An 18805-nucleotide genomic window follows, 5' to 3' on the forward strand; every position below is an offset into this window, starting at 1 on the left:
ACACACACACACACACACACACACGTCTCTTGATAAATATTGATTTTGAGGTAGAGGACAGGAAAGAGGATGAGTTGGTAAACCCAACAACTCCCTGGACCTCTGTTTTCTCATATGAAAGACAGAGACCAAGAAATGACCTCTACGCCCATCTCTCCCCCAACACCCTCCTGTACCCAGCTCTAAAGGTCTCTGGATGTGGAGGAGTTCCCTGGTGGTATTGATTTCAGCAGCTTTCCAATGACCTGGCTAGACCACCAGAAGACCCAATAAGTCAGGATGACTCAAAGCCTGAACCTAGTGGGAGAAAAATGTCCTCTTCTCATGGAAAGCACCCATATGCTTTTCTTTCAGAACTTCCCTGCCCATGGCTTTATTACTCAATATTCAAAATGAGCTTGAAATGACTGACTTCCTCCTTTCAACTTCCAAGTGTCAAAAGATTTTATGAGCTGCTTTCCCCAAGTCACAGCTATACAAGGTCATCTGGCTCAACTCATATTTACTGGTTTTGTCCACCCAGGTTTGGCCATGGTGTTCATTAGGCACTCAGTAAAAAACACAAGTCAGAAGGCTGCTTCTCAAAACACGTTAACCTATTAGATGTTCTGAGTGGTAGAACTGATGCTCTGACTCAGGCACCCCTGTTTGTGGGAGCCAGGATTAGCCTTCTTCAGTGCAGTTAGGCATCCCTGGACAATGGGCATCCAGGCCTGCTTCCTCCTCCCTCCCCACCCCTGCCGGAGGTTGCCCTGGGATGTGCTTCCTGGAGTAGGGCTTGGGCATCCTAAGGCTACTTTAGAATTGGCAGCAAATCAGAGTGGAGCTTTTCCTGGTGGTGACTCAGAGACTCCTCCTGGTGAGAGCCTTTTAATAACCCTGAATGGTTCAAATGTGTTTTTCAGATAAAGACTTCAGGCTCTCAACACTCTAAAAGCTCTTAAAACTATAGAATTTCAGGAAGGAGGGCATGGCTGGAATGTTGAGATAAAAAATAAGGTCGTGCTGGGTGCCAGTGACTTATGCTTTTGTAGTCCTAGCTACTCAGGAGGCTGAGATCTGAGGATTATGGTTCAAAGCCAACCCGGGCAGGAAAGTCCATGAGATTCTTATCTCCAATTGACCACCAGAAAACTGGAAATGGTGCTGTGTGGCTCAAAGGGGTAGAGCTCTAACTGTGAGCAAAAGAGCTCAGAGACAGCATCCAGGCCCTGAGTTCAGGCCCCATGACCAAATAAATAAAGAAAGAAAGAAGCAAATAAATAATAGTCACAATACCTTGTATCTTCTATAACTGCATCTATTAGCTTCAACCACAGTTCAGCCAACTGGTTTGCAGGAATTTTGCCTTGGATCCCTGATTTTAGAGCTTCTATATTGGATTGCTGAAACATTTGGAGAAAAAGGAAGCAATTGATCATAGTGCTTTATGCCATTATGCCCAGCAAGGGCTTTACTTTTATTTTTAAAGAGTAGAGTTCCATATTGCTATTAAAATGAGCCACTCATCAACCACAAATTGTGGCAGAAACAGTGGGTCCCTGCTTCCTCCAGGCCCTCACTTTTACATTCTCCTCTCTTCCACAGTAAGAAAATATTCCTCTGAGCATCTGCTTGCCCAGGCATATGACTGAATTCCCCAACTTCCTTGTGATTAGATGTAGCTGCATGATGGGCTCTGACCAATGGGAAGTAAGCAGAAATTAAGCAGGTTTCTTTGGGGCCTGTTTCAGAGAGGGAAAAAAATCCTGTCTCATCTTCACCCTTCTTTTTCTTTCATTTAGACTAGAGTGGGGGATGTTGTGGTGAGTGACCACTACCAGGTAGACAGAGGTAACTCCTTTTGATGTCCGAGCAACAAGGAAGAAAGAGCCTGAATTCCCAGTACCACAGAACTTCCATACACGCTTTGGACTATCTACCTCAACTGTTAAAACCATTTCTCTTATCTGAGTGCCCACTGTATTTGGAGCTCCTGGGTCACAATAGCCTAGTCTGCTATCCTAACTGCTACGTTCATTTACTCAGGAGTAAAGGAAATGGAAGAAAGATAAACTTACCAGCCGTTCTACCATGACTAAGAGCATGTTCACTGCATCCAGGCGATGACTAATATCCTCCCAGTAGGAAGTCAGGGTGACCACCGGCTTTGTATGAGCCCAGGGTAAGTAGTAATAGTAGTTCCCTGCCATGGGACATTGGGAATCAGTGAATGCCAGACACTTCAAGTAGAGAATATATTTATTACAGGTGTGTTAACTGTGCTCCTGCTTAATCTGTATGCTTGGGGAATGGTCTTGGTAGTCTGGTTGTTTTGGGAGCGGCTGGGGATCAAACCTAGGTTCTTATACATACTAAGAATGTGCTCTGCTACCAAGTTATACTCCTAGCCTTAGGCTGGCAATGTACTTATTTATTTGTTGGTTTGTTTTTTGCTGGTTCTGGGGCTTAACCTCAGCGCCTGGGCACTGTCCCCGAGTTTTCTTTTGCTCAAGACTAGCTCTATACCACTTGAACCAAACTCCACTCTCAGCTTTTTGGTAGTTTTTTTTTTTTTTGGTCCAGTCATGGGGCCTGAACTCTGGGCCTGGGCACTGTCCCTCAGCTCTTCAGCTCAAGGCTAGCGCTCTACCACTTGAGCCACAGCGCCACTTCCGGCTTTTTTCTTTTTGCTTATGTGGTGCTGAGGAATCGAACCCAGGGCCTCAGGCATGCAAGGCAAGCACTCTACCACTGAGCCAACTTCCCAGCCCAGTAGTTTATTTTTTGAGAGAAGAGTCTCACTGATTATCTTGCCTGGGCTGAGTCACCAGTGCTTGGCTTGGTTATTTAATTCAGTTAAGCAACAGAAAAATAGAAGGTTCTTTTTCATTAACCTCTTGAAAAATCTCTCTAAAATACCCTTAGTAAACAGAGCACTAGAATTTCAGGAAAGGCATCTAAACATCACTGATGATTATATAACTTGCCAGACAAAAGTACAGAGGGCACCTGAAATTAGACCGAATATTAAATAGTTTGCTCCTGAAGAAATGTTATTTTAAATAAATATTTTTTTTACTTTTTTTCTTTTCCTTTCTTTCTTTCTTTCTTTCTTTCTTTCTTTCTTTCTTTCTTTCTTTCTTTCTTTCTTTCTTTCTTTCTTTCTTTCTTTTCTGGTCATGGGGCTTGGACTCCGGGCCTGGGCACTGTCCCTGAGCTCTTCAGCTCAAGGTGAGTACTCTACCCCTTGAGCCACAGCTCCACTTCCGATTTTCTAGTGGTTAATTGGAGATAAAAGTCTCATGGACTTTCCTTCCCGGGCTGGCTTTGAATCATGATCCTCAGATCAGATCTCAGCCTCCTGAATAGCTTGGATAACAGGCATGAGCCACTGGCACCCAGCTAATTAAATACTTTTGTTGTTCCTATTCTTTGTAAGCCTTAGCAGCTTGCAAGGAGTTTGAGACCCTCTTAGAATCTCAATGTTTAAGAATAGTTGATATTTCCCTGGGCACTTTGCATTTTAATACAAAAATGAGAATAAAGTTAACGTCAATCATGGTGGAGTATTTGGTCAACATTCCTTTTTTTTCTTCTCTATGCTTTTAATCATTTATTGTTACTTCTCTTAGAGTGTTCTCATACTTTGCTTTCTATTATAATTAACAGTCATTCCTCAGTATCCATGGGAGGTTGGGTCCAGAAACTTTAGAGGTGATCAGATCTCTTACATAAAGAATCTATGCACATTCTTCCATGTGCTTTAAATCATCAGGTCCTGGGAGGACCCCACTATAAACACTCACAGGAGAGAAAGCTTACAGTTAATCTTACCATCAAATACAGCACGGCTATACTGCGTTGTGGATGCCAAAGGCTTACATGTTGCATCAAACTTGTTGCCATAGTTCCCAATGCTGACTTCAAACTGAATGGCCTCACCAACATCTTGCAACATGGTGGCTGAATGAAACACAGCAGACAGGCTGTACTTCCGCCTTCGCTGGTATTTCTAAAGTATGAAGAGGGTGGACATATGTTCAGTAAAATTCTTGTTGCCCTTATTTACATCTAACAGATGTAACTCTGTGTGTGTGTGTGTGGCTTGAACTCAGGATCTCTCACTCTTACTTGGTTAGGATTACAAATGTGAGCCAGCAGCACCTACCTTAGATGTAATTCTAAACCAAATTAATTAGTGCTGAATGAAACGTCAGTGGAGAATGCCAATGAGTTCAGCAGTTCCCCTTGTACTGATACAAATGGACAAAGACAGAAGTCTTTGGGATGCCCATTCTATTCACTGAAATAGAGAGGAGAAAATGAAAAGAATACAAATGTCTGCAGGCCACTGGTTAAACAAATTATGTTATAGTCACAAAATAAAGTCAGAGTTAAGACTAGTAGCTTAACTGGTAGACTGCCTTGTAAGCATGATGCCCTGGGTTTGAGCCCCACTATAGAAAAAAAGAATATATGAAGTATTGAGGGAGTGTATTTGGAAAATAGATTCACCAACAGAAGAGGGGAAATAATTACTCAATTTTCCGAGTCCACTGAGGTTCTCCAGGAACTTGGAATGACAACAAAATGAGCTTCAATGTAATCCAGGAAGCATACTACAGGTAGCAGCCAGCAGAGATTTATTTAGCACAGAAAGACAGAGCAGGGTGCATCACTTTACAAGGAGTCAGAAGGTGGAAGCTGAGTCTCAATGGGTAGTCTTTGTCTAAGATATTTGTGTTTTATAACTGCAAGATTTTCTTTTTTTTTCTTTCTTTCTTTTTTTTCTGCTTATGTGGTACTGAGGAATCGAACCCAGGGCCTCAGGCATGCAAGGCAAGCGCTCTACCATTGAGCCACCTTCCCAACCCCTGTGTTTTATAACTGGAATGGACAGGATTCTATTTCAGAGCTGGTCACCTGGATGTATAGGATAGTATCAAAACATGGACAATTGCTGGACACAGAAAGTCTAGGTTAGCTTTATGTCAAAGGGTCTTGTGACATGGGTATCTTTCTTTTTCTTTTTTCTTTTTTTGATTGGTCTTGGGGTTTGAATTCAGGGCCTGCGCCTCTTTGTATTCAAGGCTAGTGCTCTACCATTTGAGCCACAGTGCAAATTCTGCCTTTTTCTGAGTAGTTTACTAGAGATGAGTCTTATGGACTTTTCTGCCCAGGGTGGCTTTGGGCCACGATCCTCAGATCTCAGCCTCCTGAATAGCTAGGATTACAAGCATGAGCCACCAGCCCGGTTTGGATATCTGTTCTTTATCGTCCTTTTTAGGATACTTTTCTTAGTCAGAGATTTATAAAAACAAAACAGATATTTTCTATTCTTGGATATAATTGTTCCTCTGGAGTCAGTACATCTCATTTAACAACTAAAAAAAGAAGGGAGAGTGATGGAAAGAATGTAGGTATACAGCTCATTCAATTCCTTACTGTTCCAGTGATATTTTTTTAGCCTTATTTCTTTATCTGTCTCAGCTCCTCAACTTAACTCAGATTTTAATAAATTTTCTAATTTACTAATCTCCTTTGAGGCTAGCCTGCCTCAAAAATTCTAAAAGGATAGATTCATATGTGTAGACATAGAAAATGGGTATATTTAATTTTTATTTTACTTTATTTTGCTGAGGCTTGAACCCAGGGCCTCACACATGCTAGGCAATCACTCTATCACAGTGCTATGTCCCTAGATCTCAAAAGTGAACTTACTTAAGGTGAGCTTATTAACTATATTTTTTAATATTGGCAATACACATGAAGGCCTGAAAGAATATACCTCAAATTGCTGATCCTTGCCTTCATGCCATGAACTTTATTCAATAAAATGAATCATAATTATGGGTGGTTCTTCCTGTTTGTATGGGGCAAGAATGTGGTCATAGATTTACAGAACTAAGCAAACAACCATTTCAAAATTTAAACAAAACTCTATGGAAAATACATACAATAAAATTGACAATTTTAGGTATACAGTTCAATGGCATTGACTCCATTCATATGGTTGTGCTGAGACTCTTTGCATCTTGAAAAATTGTTATTCTATACTCATTAACTAATAGCTTCCATTCCCTTCCAAATAGTGCCTGGAAACTATCATTCTACTATCTCTCTCCATGTGTGATCATTCTGGGAACTTCACAGAAGGAGAATCACATAGTCTTTTCTTGGTGGGGAAAAGGGAAAAGAGGGCTTGAACTCTGTACCTGTGCACTGTACTTAAGCTTCAGTACTCAAGGCTAGGTCAACCACTTGAGCCCCAGCTTTACTTCTGGCTCTTTGGTGCTTAATTGAAGACAAGAGTCTCACAGGCTTTTCTGCCGAGGCTGGCTCTGAACCATAATCCTTAGATATTAGCCTCCTGAGTCACTAGGCTTACAGGTGTGAGCCACCATTGCCCAATAATCATGCAGTCTATATCCTTTTCTGTCTGGCTTAACTCTCTTAGGATGCCTTCAACAGCAGCTTTATTCTAGCAAGTGTCAAAATTTCTTCCTTTTCACCAAATCCTATTCCATTGTATGAGAACACCTGATTTTGTTTATCCAGGCATCTATTGATGGACACGTGGACAGCTATGAATACTGCTCTGAACACGGATGTACAAATGTCCATCAGAGTCTCTGCTTCTAATTCTTTTATGTTTTATACTCAGAAGTGGAACTGTTATACAATAGGGTAACTCTGGTTCCAATTTTAGAGGGACTGTTTTTAAGAACTTCTAATAGTGACCATAGCTGGTAGGTTTCTTTTTTTTTTTGGTCTGGTCATGGGGCCTGAACTCTGGGCCTGGGCACTGTCCCTCAGCTCTTCAGCTCAAGGCTAGCGCCCTACCACTTGAGTCACAGCGCCACTTCTGGTTTTTTTCTTTTTGCTTATGTGGTGCTGAGGAATCGAACCCAGGGCCTCGAGGATGCAAGGCAAGCGCTCTACCACTGAGCCACCTTCCCAGCCCCACTGGTAGGTTTCTAAAGGTGGAAAGAGAAAGAAACATACTATCATTATGAAGCCGCCATCTTGGTTCAAAGAACTTTCTTTATATTGCAGAACAGAACCTTCTAAGAAGGTTTCATGGGAAATCTCTCTGAGCATCATTTTTTCAGGGAAATCTTTCTAAAGCATTGGTTTGCAGCCTTTGTTGCCCCATGAACTACCTAGAGAGCTTTAGCCTTGGGTACTGGATTTCAAAAGCTTCCCTAGAGCAAAAGGGAAGATAAGATGAAGGAAAATGATGGAAGGGATGATTCTGATGAAGAAGCACTGGACACATAAATGGCCATGTTAATTAAAACCCTCTGTACAACCATTTGAAGTTCAGAAAATTAAAAAACTAAAAAGCTTCCCTGTCTCAGTATATTAACATTTTTTTCCCCCAAGTGGGAGAGTTTGGAGGAATTTAAGCTATTTGTTAGGAGCATTGTTTAAAGTACTCACAGTTAGCCCTGCCCCCAACTTTCCACAGCCCAGGAATGTGGTGGACTGGGGGGTTTGAGCTTGATTGTGTAAGAATAAAAAAAGCAGGAAGTTACTTGTATTAGTCAGAAATTACGTATAGTATCCTTCTTTGCAAACCACTTTAGAATAATACAAGAAAAAGATCTAAAAATAGGAAACATGATGAAGGTCCTGAGTTGGATCCCAGAGGAAAATGATCAGTGGTTAAGCCAGAGCCATTATTAAATCAGGGGGCAGAGGGTTCATAAGGAGGCTGGGGTTGGGGAAGTAAATGTTATCCAAGACTAGGTCCACTGGGCCCCAAAACTCCCAGCATGTTCTCATTTTCACTTACCTACAAGGACCCTGGCAGGACCCTCACCCTGGAAAGTCAGAGCTCTAAAAAGAATTTGGGTATCTGGAGATCATGACACCCAGCAGAATGGCACATACTGTCAGCAAGTAGCTAAAGATAGAGCACCCTGTGGACTACTTTGCAAATCCAGACTTTGCAATTCCATGAGGAATATCCCTACCACTTCCTCCCCGCCTTGGAGCTCTGACATTCTGATTAGGGAAGCAAAGAAGTCTGAGAGTGCCAGCCATTTCTCACTTCCTCTTGGCCCCCAGGGCACAAAGAGGTGAATAGAGGAACAATAAGAACCATTTAGAAAAAAACCAGATCCTCAGCTTTGGTTCTGGTCCCTCCCTTATTAGCCTTGGGGCAAAACTGCAGCAGCCAGTGAAAGTTAAAGAATATAAATTAGTCTATTGAGCACAGCAGGAAGTCTATTTGATCGTGTAGCCTACAGCTTCTACAGATCTCACGGATCTGGGCATTCTGTAGAAGAGGCGAGGTGGAATTTCAGAGGTAACTTTGAGAAAGAAAGTGGTTTCTGTCAGCTGGATTCTGAAGTGGCTAACAGTGTTTCAAAGTAGGTGTGAGCACCAAGGCGTGGAACTTAAAGAAGAGGGACGGAAGCCAAGAAGGGAGATGGGAGCCAAGGAAAGTCTCTCAACTTGCCCACTTAGGTCTGTTTATTTAAGGTCTGCAGACAATTGGCCCAGTTTGTGGAAGAATGCAAGTGCTGCTGCAAGCAGGATTTATTGAGCCCTTAATGTGGGCCAGTCCAATAAGAGACCTCAAGGGAATGTTGAGTGTGCAGGAAGGAGAAAGCAAGTTCATACAATGCTTCTAGACACAAAAAGAAGAGGAAAGAGGAAGAGGGAGGACATAAAGAGCAGATCACAGGTAGACAAAGTGGTCCTTCTATAGCAGGGCAGAGGCTAGGAAATCAGCAGGTGTCAGAATAATGGTGAGTTTATCCACACTTGACCCTCTCCTATCAGCCTGATTCCTTCTGTGGAAACACCAGGCAGGACCCTGTTGTACCTCCTGTGTGGCAAGAACCTGTGGCCAGGTCCAGAGCAATGCCAGCTCTGCTCCAGGGAGATGAAGGAGCTCTTGGCTTCTTGGAGACCCAGTGGCTTTTCTGTGCCCTTATAAATAGTGAAGTCTGGCTGGGTGTTGGTGGCTCACACCTGTAATCCTAGCCACTCAGGAGGCTGAGATCTGAGGATCAAGGTCTGAAGCCAGCCAGGACAGGAAAGTCCTTGGTACTCTTATCTCGAATTGGAGGTGTGGCTCAAAGTGGTAGAATGCTAGCCTTCAGCAGAAAAGCTCAGGAACAGTACCCAGGTCCTGAATTCAAACCCCATGACCAATACAATAAAATAAATGGTGAAGCTGTCTATGACCATAAAAACGACTAGTGGTGATGCCTATATTTTTGAGTGGTAGCTCTTAGACCCCTATTCTCAGTTCATTCAGTTTGGAAGGATCTCTCTACTCTTGTCAGTTTTCAGTAGGGTACTAACATCTCAAAGGATGAAACAAGCCTTCTTACCCTCAGAGTGCTGCTGTAGATATATTAAGAGGCTGCACAAGTTACCTGCTATGAAGAAGGTCCTTCTCCAACTCAGACCTTCAATGACCTCTAAAGGTCTGTTGGCTCACACAATCCAGTACCAGCTATCCTACCTCCAATGCTCTCCAATACCTTTTTCCACATCATGAGTTACACTCTAACATTTACCTCAACAATCAGCAAGTCATCATTTGAAATGGGCTCAAGCATCTTATCTGGTGGTGTCTTTTCAAGAAAAGTGCTTAATTCAACCAAGATCCTGCCTCTGTAGGCAACTCCTTCTCCCTGCAAGGCAAGAACATAGGGTTATTCCTTTAGGTACAGGCAATGTCAAAAAGAACTCTGCCTTTCTGGTTGGGTTAATACTATTACTACCATATATATATATATATATATATATATATATATATATATATATATATATATATACACACACACACACACACACACACACACACACACACACATATGGCATATATATATATGGTATATATATGGCATATACCATATATATACATAAATGTGCGCACACATACACACACATGTAGACATTTCCAATGGTCCTAACCTCCAAAATGAATCAGTTAGTAACTCTTGCAGCTGATTTCAGAACTTAAAATTTTATTATTATTATTATAAAGGTGATAGAGGGATTACAGTTACATAGGTCTGGTAAAGAGTACATTTCTTTTTTTTTTCTTTTCTTTTTTTTCTTTGGTCAGTCATTGGGCTTGAACTCTGGGCCTGGGAGCTGTCCCTTAGCTCTTCAGCTCAAGGCTAGCACTCTACCACTTGAGCCACAGTGCCACTTCCAGTTTTCTCATGATTAATTGGAGATAAGACTCTCATGGACTTTCCTGCTCAGGCTGGCTTTGAACCACGATCCTCAGATCTCAGCCTCCTGCATAGCTAGGATTACCAGCTACATTTCTTTTTTGACAACGTCACCCCTTCCCTCACTCTCTCCCAGTTTTCCCTCCCATCTCCACCCACAAGTTGTATAGTCCAGTGAGTACTATTGCTGCATTTTTCACCCTTTATCCCTCTGTTTCAGATCTTTAAAATTTGAAGGAAGAGCCTTTAGAAAGGATACCAAAGAGATCCTTCCAGATCCTGCTCAGGCAGAAAGGGATCCTAGCTCTGACTGAGGACAGAGGTTTAAGAAGCCATGCCTAGCTGGGTACCTGTGGCTCATGCTAATAATCCTAGCTATTCAGGAGGTGGAGATCTGAGGATCATCATTTGAAGCCAGCTCTGGCAGGAAAGTCTTATCTCCAATAAATGACTCAGAAGACACCAGAAGTACAGCTGTGGCTCAAGTGGTAGAGCACTAGCTTTGAGTACAAAGAAGCTCAGGGACAGCTCCTGTGCTCTGAGTTCAAGGCCCAGGACTGGCAAAAAAGAAGAAGAAGGAGGAGGAGGAGGAGGAGGAGGGGGGTGGGGGAAAGAGGGAGAGAAAGAAAAGAAAGAAAGAGAGAAAGAGAAAGAAAGAAAGAAAGAAAGAAAGAAAGAAAGAAAGAAAGAAAGAAAGAAAGAAAGAAAGAAAGAAAGAAAGAAAGAAAGAAAGAAAGAAAAAGAAAAGCCATGTTCTGCATTTGCCAAAGTGGACAGGTGCAGGTTGGGAAGGGGACGTGATGGGGCTCTAAGTCTCCCTCTTTTTACTTCAGCAGACAAGTTCTACATTTATCTATATTAACTCAGTTCCTTATTTCCTCTTCTCAGAACATAGAGGCCTCACCGGGCAAGGCAACCGGGCCAAGTCTCAGAGTAAGCAGGAAATAATGGAAGGTGTTCTGAGTCAGTGGAATATGAGGATAAAGTGTGTGGGTACTCCTCCCACCACACCCAGCTGTTTTGTGTTAGCACAAAATCTTCTAAAGAGGAAGGGAGGCATCCCAATTCCACAACTGTCTTCTGGGCATTTCCCATCTCTGGGACCCTGTGTTCTCATTTATGACACAAAGGTTGTGGATTGGATCAGGTATAACAAAGAGTCTCTGAAGACATATCACTGCCAATTATTTGAGGAATTCTTGGAGCTTGGCATTGAAAAGAATTTCAAAGCAGCACAGTAAGTGTAAAAGCAGATATCTCTAGGATCTTTTTCTATTCTGGCACTCAATAACTTGAGGAATCTGAGCTCTCTCCTTCGTTGTTTGATCAGTCATATTGTGGCTATCTATATGAAGAGGAAGGATGCTCCCTAAATATACTTACCTTGATAAAAAGGAATTACATTAACTAGTGCCTGATAGTAGCAATCTTAATTGACAAACTAACCTTTCCTGTGTTTAGGTCATCATAGGGGTCTGGGAATCCAGTGTACTCTCTGGGGCTTCCATAAAGGTTCAGATAACAAGGTCCAAATGTTGGGACAAAGCCCACCTCTGTTTCTCCTGTATTTACTGAGAGATAAACACCATCATTAGATTTCAGGCTTTAAGCCTCCTATGGAAATTCTACAGAAATAAAATATTAGTTATTAGTTAACTGGATGAGATTAAGTTTGTTGTCCATTCTGTGAGTTAGTTGTATTAGTGAAAATTATAGGCACCTGCAGGACTTGCTGAATTTCATCTTACTATTATTGAATAGTAAATAAAACATTTGTAGTGGGTAGTTCAGGTAAACATATTCTTACAAAAAGAGAATGTTATTCAAATCAACAAATAATAAGATTTTCAACATAATCAGCACAATTGATTTAATGCCCTCACATCTCTGAACATGAGCAATAACAAACACTGCTATATCTCACACACAGTTATTGGGACTCAAGCCAAACGAGATTGTGTGAATCTAGCTGAAGACATGAACATATAAGCAAGTGCTGGTTAGCAAACAGACTCTAAGCACAACCACGCAGGACAGTCACACCACACTCACAACACTGACTCTAGTGAGACTACCTTTGGGACAACAAAATGTTAAAAGAACAGCAATCAATGAATACATTCTTAGTAAGATGATAGTAGGTAGAAAGCTCTAGTAGCAAAATTGCAAAGCATGAACCTGTATACGATGCAGCCCCAGTTCCTGAAGATGAGAGATCTATGTAGTAAAAATGATTGGTTAAAACACAAGAGAAACATGGGCATTATAAAACACACACTATCAAGTTAATCAAATCCTGTGCCAGGAAAGCAGTTTAGCAACACCAGAAACGCCCCATATTTGCACCCATGTCACACGATTATTTTGAAATTAATGTAAATCTTACATATTAAGCCTTTGTGGCTTTGTGACAATCAGCACAACCACCACACATGAGTAACCCAAATTCATCAGCCCAAAGAACCAAGCGTGAAAAAAAAGCTGGCTTCCCACAGCAGAAGAGGCAGGTGACATAACCAACATCTCATGCTTTCAATAAAAAATGTATTGGTTTTATGGCTGAGTTGGGATCAAAGCCAGAAAATCCAAGTTAATATAGTCGAAAGCTGTATAAGAAAATACCTGTAGTCAATAATATATTATGTGACTCAAAACATGGTTTGTTTCTTTGGTTTCATCATTGTTATTTTGAGACCCTGCAATGGATATGCGGGGCAGATGACCTCACAGGTCTGAAACTTATCCCTCCTCCACAACTAAAATCTTATACCAATATTTCTTGAATAATTATCTATACATATTATGACTTCTACTAATAAATGGATTTTAGTTATTTTTACAGTGCTTTTATATAGTTATAGCCTGCTTTTTAGTTCCTCTATTGGCTTCTTCCTTTCCTTTCTTTCATACTGGTAATGTGCTTTACTTGAACTCAGAGCCTCTAGCTTTTGCTTATTTTCTTTGGTCAAGACTGCCACTCTACAAGCTACTAGTTTTTTGCTGGTTAATTGTAAGTAAGAGTCTAATGGGCTTTTCTGCCCAGGTTGGTTTTGAACCAGGATCCTCAGATCTCAGCCTCTTGAGTAGCGAGGATTGCAGGCTTGGGCTACCAGCACCCAGCTCTTCTCCTGGTGCTTTCATCCAAAATGATTACATCTGTATTGCTTACTTAATAAGAAGAGTCTATAATCTATAAGACTCTTGCCCTTAACCTCCAACCTCTTCCTCCTTCCATTTCTAATCCCTATTTTCTGTGCTTTTGCTTTATATATTGTAATGAATGATGACATTTATACAATGCTCACAGCTTGGCCTATAGGTTTAATAACAATAGAAAATGGTGCTTACATAATAGCAACTACATAAATATTGTTCTCTGCAGAGAAAAAGAAAGGGTTGTGGTTATATTTCCTTTGTTATAGCCCCAGTATTATGTAATTCCTGTGACTCTCTATGCTGAATACTTGAAAGGACTCTTGCTTATCTTCTACAGTTTGCTTACAGTAGTATGCCTTTATATTCAATCACATTTTTTTTCTGATCACCTCTGTTTCTCCTGGGATTTATAATTGTCCTTCTTCTTAGTTTCTTGAAGGAGAAAATTGATTGTTTCACCACATCTGTAATACCTTATTCATGCTGTTGCTTAAATTAACACTACTTAAAAATTAAAACTTACTAAGTCCTCTTAAGATGAAGATAAAGGAAACTTCATTTTCTTAAGACAAAATTTTCCCTAAATTCTCCAGTTTTATTCAATATGTACAATCTGCTGAGTATCAGTAGCTCACACCTGTAATCCTGGCTACTCAGGAAGCAGAAATCTCAGGAGAAAAGTTTGTGCCTGGGCAGAAAAGTCCATGAGACTCTTATCTGCAATAAACCACCAAAAACCCAGAAATGGAGCTGTGGCTCAAGTGGTAGATCACAAGCCTTGAACAAGAAAGTTAAGGGACAGTATGTAGTCCCTGCATTCAAGCCTCAATACTGAAACACAAAAAAATACATTTCATCTGTTGGCAATTACAATAATTTTTGTTTGGGCAGTAAAAAAAAAAACAAAACACAAAACTACTGGTGTTAACACTAAACCATTTTCTTTGTCTTCTTAATTTACTTCCTTCATTATTTACTACAGTTTGAGACATATTCATTAAAACATAATGCAGATACTGGTAGGCAGTTCTCAAGTGTGGAAAATAACCCAAAGAAAAATGCATTGGAGCCGGGCACCAGTGGCCTATAAGCCTAGCTACTCAGAAGGCTGAGATCTGAGGATCACGGTTGAAAGCCAGGCTGGGCAGGAAAGTCTGTGAGACTCTTATCTCCAATAAAACACTAGAAAACTGGAAGTGGCATTGTAGCTCAAGCAGTAGAGTGCTCGCCTTGAGCTGAAGAGCTGAGGGACAGTGCCCACGCCCAGAGTTCAAGCCCGACAACCGTCAATAAAGAAAGAAAGAAAGAAAGAAAGAAAGAAAGAAAAATGCATTGGTTATCAATGTCTGTTAGAGTGAAAACAAAAATACATGGGATCTCAGCTATATTCCATGGTTCACTGGCATCTGGCCTCATTCCTGACAAGGAATCAGCTGAGAAGGGACTTGTTATACTGGGGTGGACTTCTATCAATGTCACTCTAAAATAACAAAAAATGTATTAGGAGATTTGGATAGGAACAATAAAGCTAAAAATCTCCAAACTGTTGGTTGTTTCTCTTGTTATTCTTTTAGACATCACCAAAACACTTGGAATGGTTTACTATACTCATCAAATTTGCCTATTGAGAGACGCTATCTATTGCCAGATGCCCCCCAACCCCCAGTTTGTCCCTTCTCCAGAAGTTTTGCATCCTGTTTTGTGCCAGATTTGCTGAGTGACTTACCTTCTACTTCCCCACCGGAGGCAGCAATTTTAGAGAGGTATAAATACGTTGTTCCAACAACATCATTTTTGGTAAGACGGTCCCTGTGTAAAAGAAAAGGTTAAGGTCTCAGCTTATAAACATAAGTCTCCGTTTCAGTAATAATAATATACAATAAAATTTAAAATGATAACTATATAATATTGATCAATATACATTGTATTCATAAAACAATAATAATTTCATGTGACCATAACCTTTCTGTACAGCATCTTTATAATAAAATAAAATGAACAATAATAATAATAATAATAAAGACAGTTAGAAATACCTCAGACCACAGAAATTATAAAGTGCAGAGGGCCTCAAGCTTCACTGTACTTAAGAATCATTTGTAAACCCTCTACCTGCATCTCCCCTCCCACCCACCACAAGCTTCTTAGTCAGTAAACCCGGTTTAGGAATTACCCTTTAGGGTGGTTTAGAAATGCTGCACTAGTCAGACAATTCATTTTGCAGTGACAAAACTGAAACATTATAGAAAGGTGGAGGGTTTTTCCTATGGCCACTTAATACCATTTTCATAAAATGAATTAATCAACTTGAGGCACATGACATTATGAGTATAATATTATATGAAATGATTGTTTATATTTTATTATGTTCATGCTAATTATTATAACAACAATTACAATGAGTTATCTAAGTGTTTAAAATAGGGAGAGAATTTCCCCTCCAATTCAAGTTTTGATTGAATACATAGTAAGTGTGAGTGCTTACTGAGTAATAAGTACTGTTTCTCCAGTGTAGTCACTTGCCTAAATCTTAGTATGTTGTGGGGGCAAATGTACCCATGCCCACTATAAGTAATACAGTACACATTCTGTGTATGTGAGTATGTGGAGAAGGAAACCCCAATATATCAAAAAGTAAGTTAATCCATCTAGCATAATGTCCACTACACGCAAATGTTCAATTCTTTTTTTTTGGGGGGGGGGTCTGGTCGTGGGGCCTGAACTCTGGGCCTGGGCACTGTCCCTCAGCTCTTCAGCTCAAGGCTAGTGCTCTACCACTTGAGCCACAGTGCCACTTCCGGCTTTTTTCTTTTTGCTTATGTGGTGCTGAGGAATCGAACCCAGGGCCTCATGGATGCAAGCGCTCTACTACTGAGCCACCTTCCCAGCCCCAAATGTTCAATTATTTAACGTTGAGTTAGATACTTGTCTATTTCAACTCACCAGTCATATACTGTTAGTTTTATTTTTTCACACATGGAAGGAAACTGTTAAAATGAAACAACAAAAAAAGGAAATTATTTCTCCATTTATTCAGTAGCTACTAAAGCAAGCACTCTTACTTTTTCTGAAAGAAAAGGAAGTCAAACCTTGATCTGAAGATTGACCACTTGATTCCACACAGGGTTTGCATTTTTCTCAATTATATTTGTGCATACCTGCAAATCACCAAAACAAAATTTTGGAGATTAGAAGTTTCTAATTTCTAAAATTTTCATATATATGGTTATGGTTATGATATTAGTTATATGCTTAGTAATCAGGTTAAACTTTGTTCCTCCTTCCCTTCTTCTCTCCCTCCCTGTCTCCTTCCTTTTCCTTTTGGTGCTGGGGATATAACCTAGGGCCTTCCATATGCAAAGTATATTCTCTATCACTGAACTTTCACTCAGTCTTCAAACTTAATTTTTCTTGATAATGACTTGGTAAAATATGACGCCAATATTGGTCTTTGCTCTCTCTATGCACTAAACATTTGTATTTATCCATGTCTTCACTAGTTTACAATTGCCAGATGTCTAACATTAGATAAATATAACAAGGCAAAAGTTAAACTTTATTATTATACACTAATACACACACACACACACACACACACACACTATCACTTCTTGTCACCTGCTCTATTTTCTGTATAGTTCTAAGCACAATCTGAAATGATTCACTTTCTGGTTTACATGTGTTTTGTCTGTGGTGTGGTTTTAGTGTCTTTCCCACACGTTCATGAGTTGGAAACTCAGTCCCTAAATTTGTATGTTCATGGTATTTTGAGGTGAAGTCTTTGGGAGGGAATTAGCCATAGATGAGGTCACCAGGGTGGGCGAGGCTCCCATGAGGGCATGGAATGATCGCAGCTGCCTTGGGAATTTGCCTAAGGTTAAAACAATACTTGAACCTTGGAAATAATTTCAATAACACAGTCGTGCTTTTCGCAATTTGAATCTTCCAAAAGATTTAATTTTCTAACAGGAGTCTAGCATGATTTCCATTTCAGAATAAGGCTGTGGAGAAACTTGGTGTGTTTGATTCAGATGAAATCTCTGTTCTCACATAACAGTCTGCTCACCAGGGGGCGATTTGAACAAAAAGCAAGCAGGAATTCACTCCAAGGAAGGCTCAGCACTAGCAATATTTTCTCTAAGAGGCAAGCGTCCTTAGATCCCCGTTCAAACCTTTTTTCCAGCAAAGGCAACTTCAACAAAAGGGTCCACGAGGTTTTTCTTATCTGCAACGCCACCAAATATCTCCTTCACTGTCTGTGAGAAAGCATCATCCACTGGAAGGGAACACGTCACACAGCAGACATTAAATTTGGTTCTCTTCAAAGAATGGACACAGTTTGCCAAAATTTAAAATGTTTCTCCTACATGTGAGGAAAGGTGTACAAGAGTCGTTCTAGAAATCCTCCAGAGAAATCCCATTCGAGAAACAAAGACAGCAACGTTCTAAAATCAACCACAGTATCTTGAAAAATAAGCCCATCAACTACTCTGTTGAGGAATGATTATTTATGGAAGAAGAAAGTAGAATTTTTAAAAATGCATACAGTCAAGGGAAGAAGCCTGGTTTCAGTTTAGAAAGGTGTTTCAGGTCAAAAGGATACAAGCTTAACCTGACTTTTAAAATGAATTCTAGAAAGAGTAGCACTAGTATCAATAATACAGCTGTAACATGGAATCAAGCACAAACAGATCTCTCTGATGTAACAAACTCAAAAGTAGATAAAATCAAAGCAGTGTAGAATACCATGTGTCGTTTAATGCACTGCATTGAAGGGGAAGATGGTACAGGGGGTGGTCTTACAAAGGGGAGAAGCATCCCAGGAAAAGCTGTACGCTCTAAAGAGATGCATTGGCTGTGTGTGGATGCAGCCTCCTTAGGGACCTGCAGAAGGCTCCCCTGTTCCCAAGACCGGCAGGAAGCAGACAAGTCCAGGCTCCCAGCTCTCCTTGCTCCTTGTCTTAGCTATTTTTAAAATAGGATCTCATATTTTTGCCTAGGCTGGTCAGGACTGAAATTCTCCTTCCAGTTCTTTCTATATGTCTGGGCTGACATATGCATGCTACCACATACCTGGCTTATCAGTTGAGATGAGGTCTCCCTAATGTTTATCCTGAGCTGGCCTTGAACCACAATCCTCCCAATCTCCAACTCCAGAATAGCTAGGATGTATAGCTACCATGTCTTGCCACAGTGTTTGTGTGTGTGTGTGTGTGTGTGTGTGTGTGGTGTCAGCACCTGGCTACTAACTCTAATTTTAATCTTTCCAATAAAATGCTTTCAAAGAAAACTTCAATAATATATTCAATTATCAATTAATGTTTCCTATTAATTGATTAATGTCTTACTAGTCAATGTTGACCACAGTTTAACCTGCAGTCAGTCAACCTGCAGCTAAGACCTGCAGGTAGGTCTGGGCTTTTTCACTCAAGGCTAGTGCTCTATCACTTGAGCCACACTTC

At 40.6% G+C, this 18805-nt stretch overlaps 1 protein-coding gene across 4 annotated transcripts in view; it reads right to left on the reverse strand.

Moving 5' to 3' along the window:
• Positions 1-18805, reverse strand: part of Myof (myoferlin) — a 130338-nt gene that overhangs the window by 63797 nt on the left and 47736 nt on the right. For 2 of the 4 annotated variants that reach the window (XM_013034370.1, XM_013034368.1), the window contains exons 13-22: positions 17516-17619; positions 16433-16501; positions 16287-16330; positions 15070-15152; positions 12366-12404; positions 11634-11758; positions 9522-9638; positions 3817-3994; positions 2061-2185; positions 1279-1385 (exon numbers count right to left, since the gene is read on the reverse strand). In XM_013034370.1, coding sequence (XP_012889824.1) covers positions 1279-1385; positions 2061-2185; positions 3817-3994; positions 9522-9638; positions 11634-11758; positions 12366-12404; positions 15070-15152; positions 16287-16330; positions 16433-16501; positions 17516-17619 — 991 coding nt within the window. The remainder of the gene's footprint in view (positions 1-1278; positions 1386-2060; positions 2186-3816; positions 3995-9521; positions 9639-11633; positions 11759-12365; positions 12405-15069; positions 15153-16286; positions 16331-16432; positions 16502-17515; positions 17620-18805) is intronic. The other 2 variants (XM_013034371.1, XM_013034369.1) reach the window with 1 other exon arrangement.

The sequence above is a fragment of the Dipodomys ordii genome, unplaced genomic scaffold, assembly GCF_000151885.1.
Source record: "Dipodomys ordii isolate 6190 unplaced genomic scaffold, Dord_2.0 Scaffold188, whole genome shotgun sequence".
Lineage (NCBI taxonomy): Eukaryota > Metazoa > Chordata > Mammalia > Rodentia > Heteromyidae > Dipodomys > Dipodomys ordii.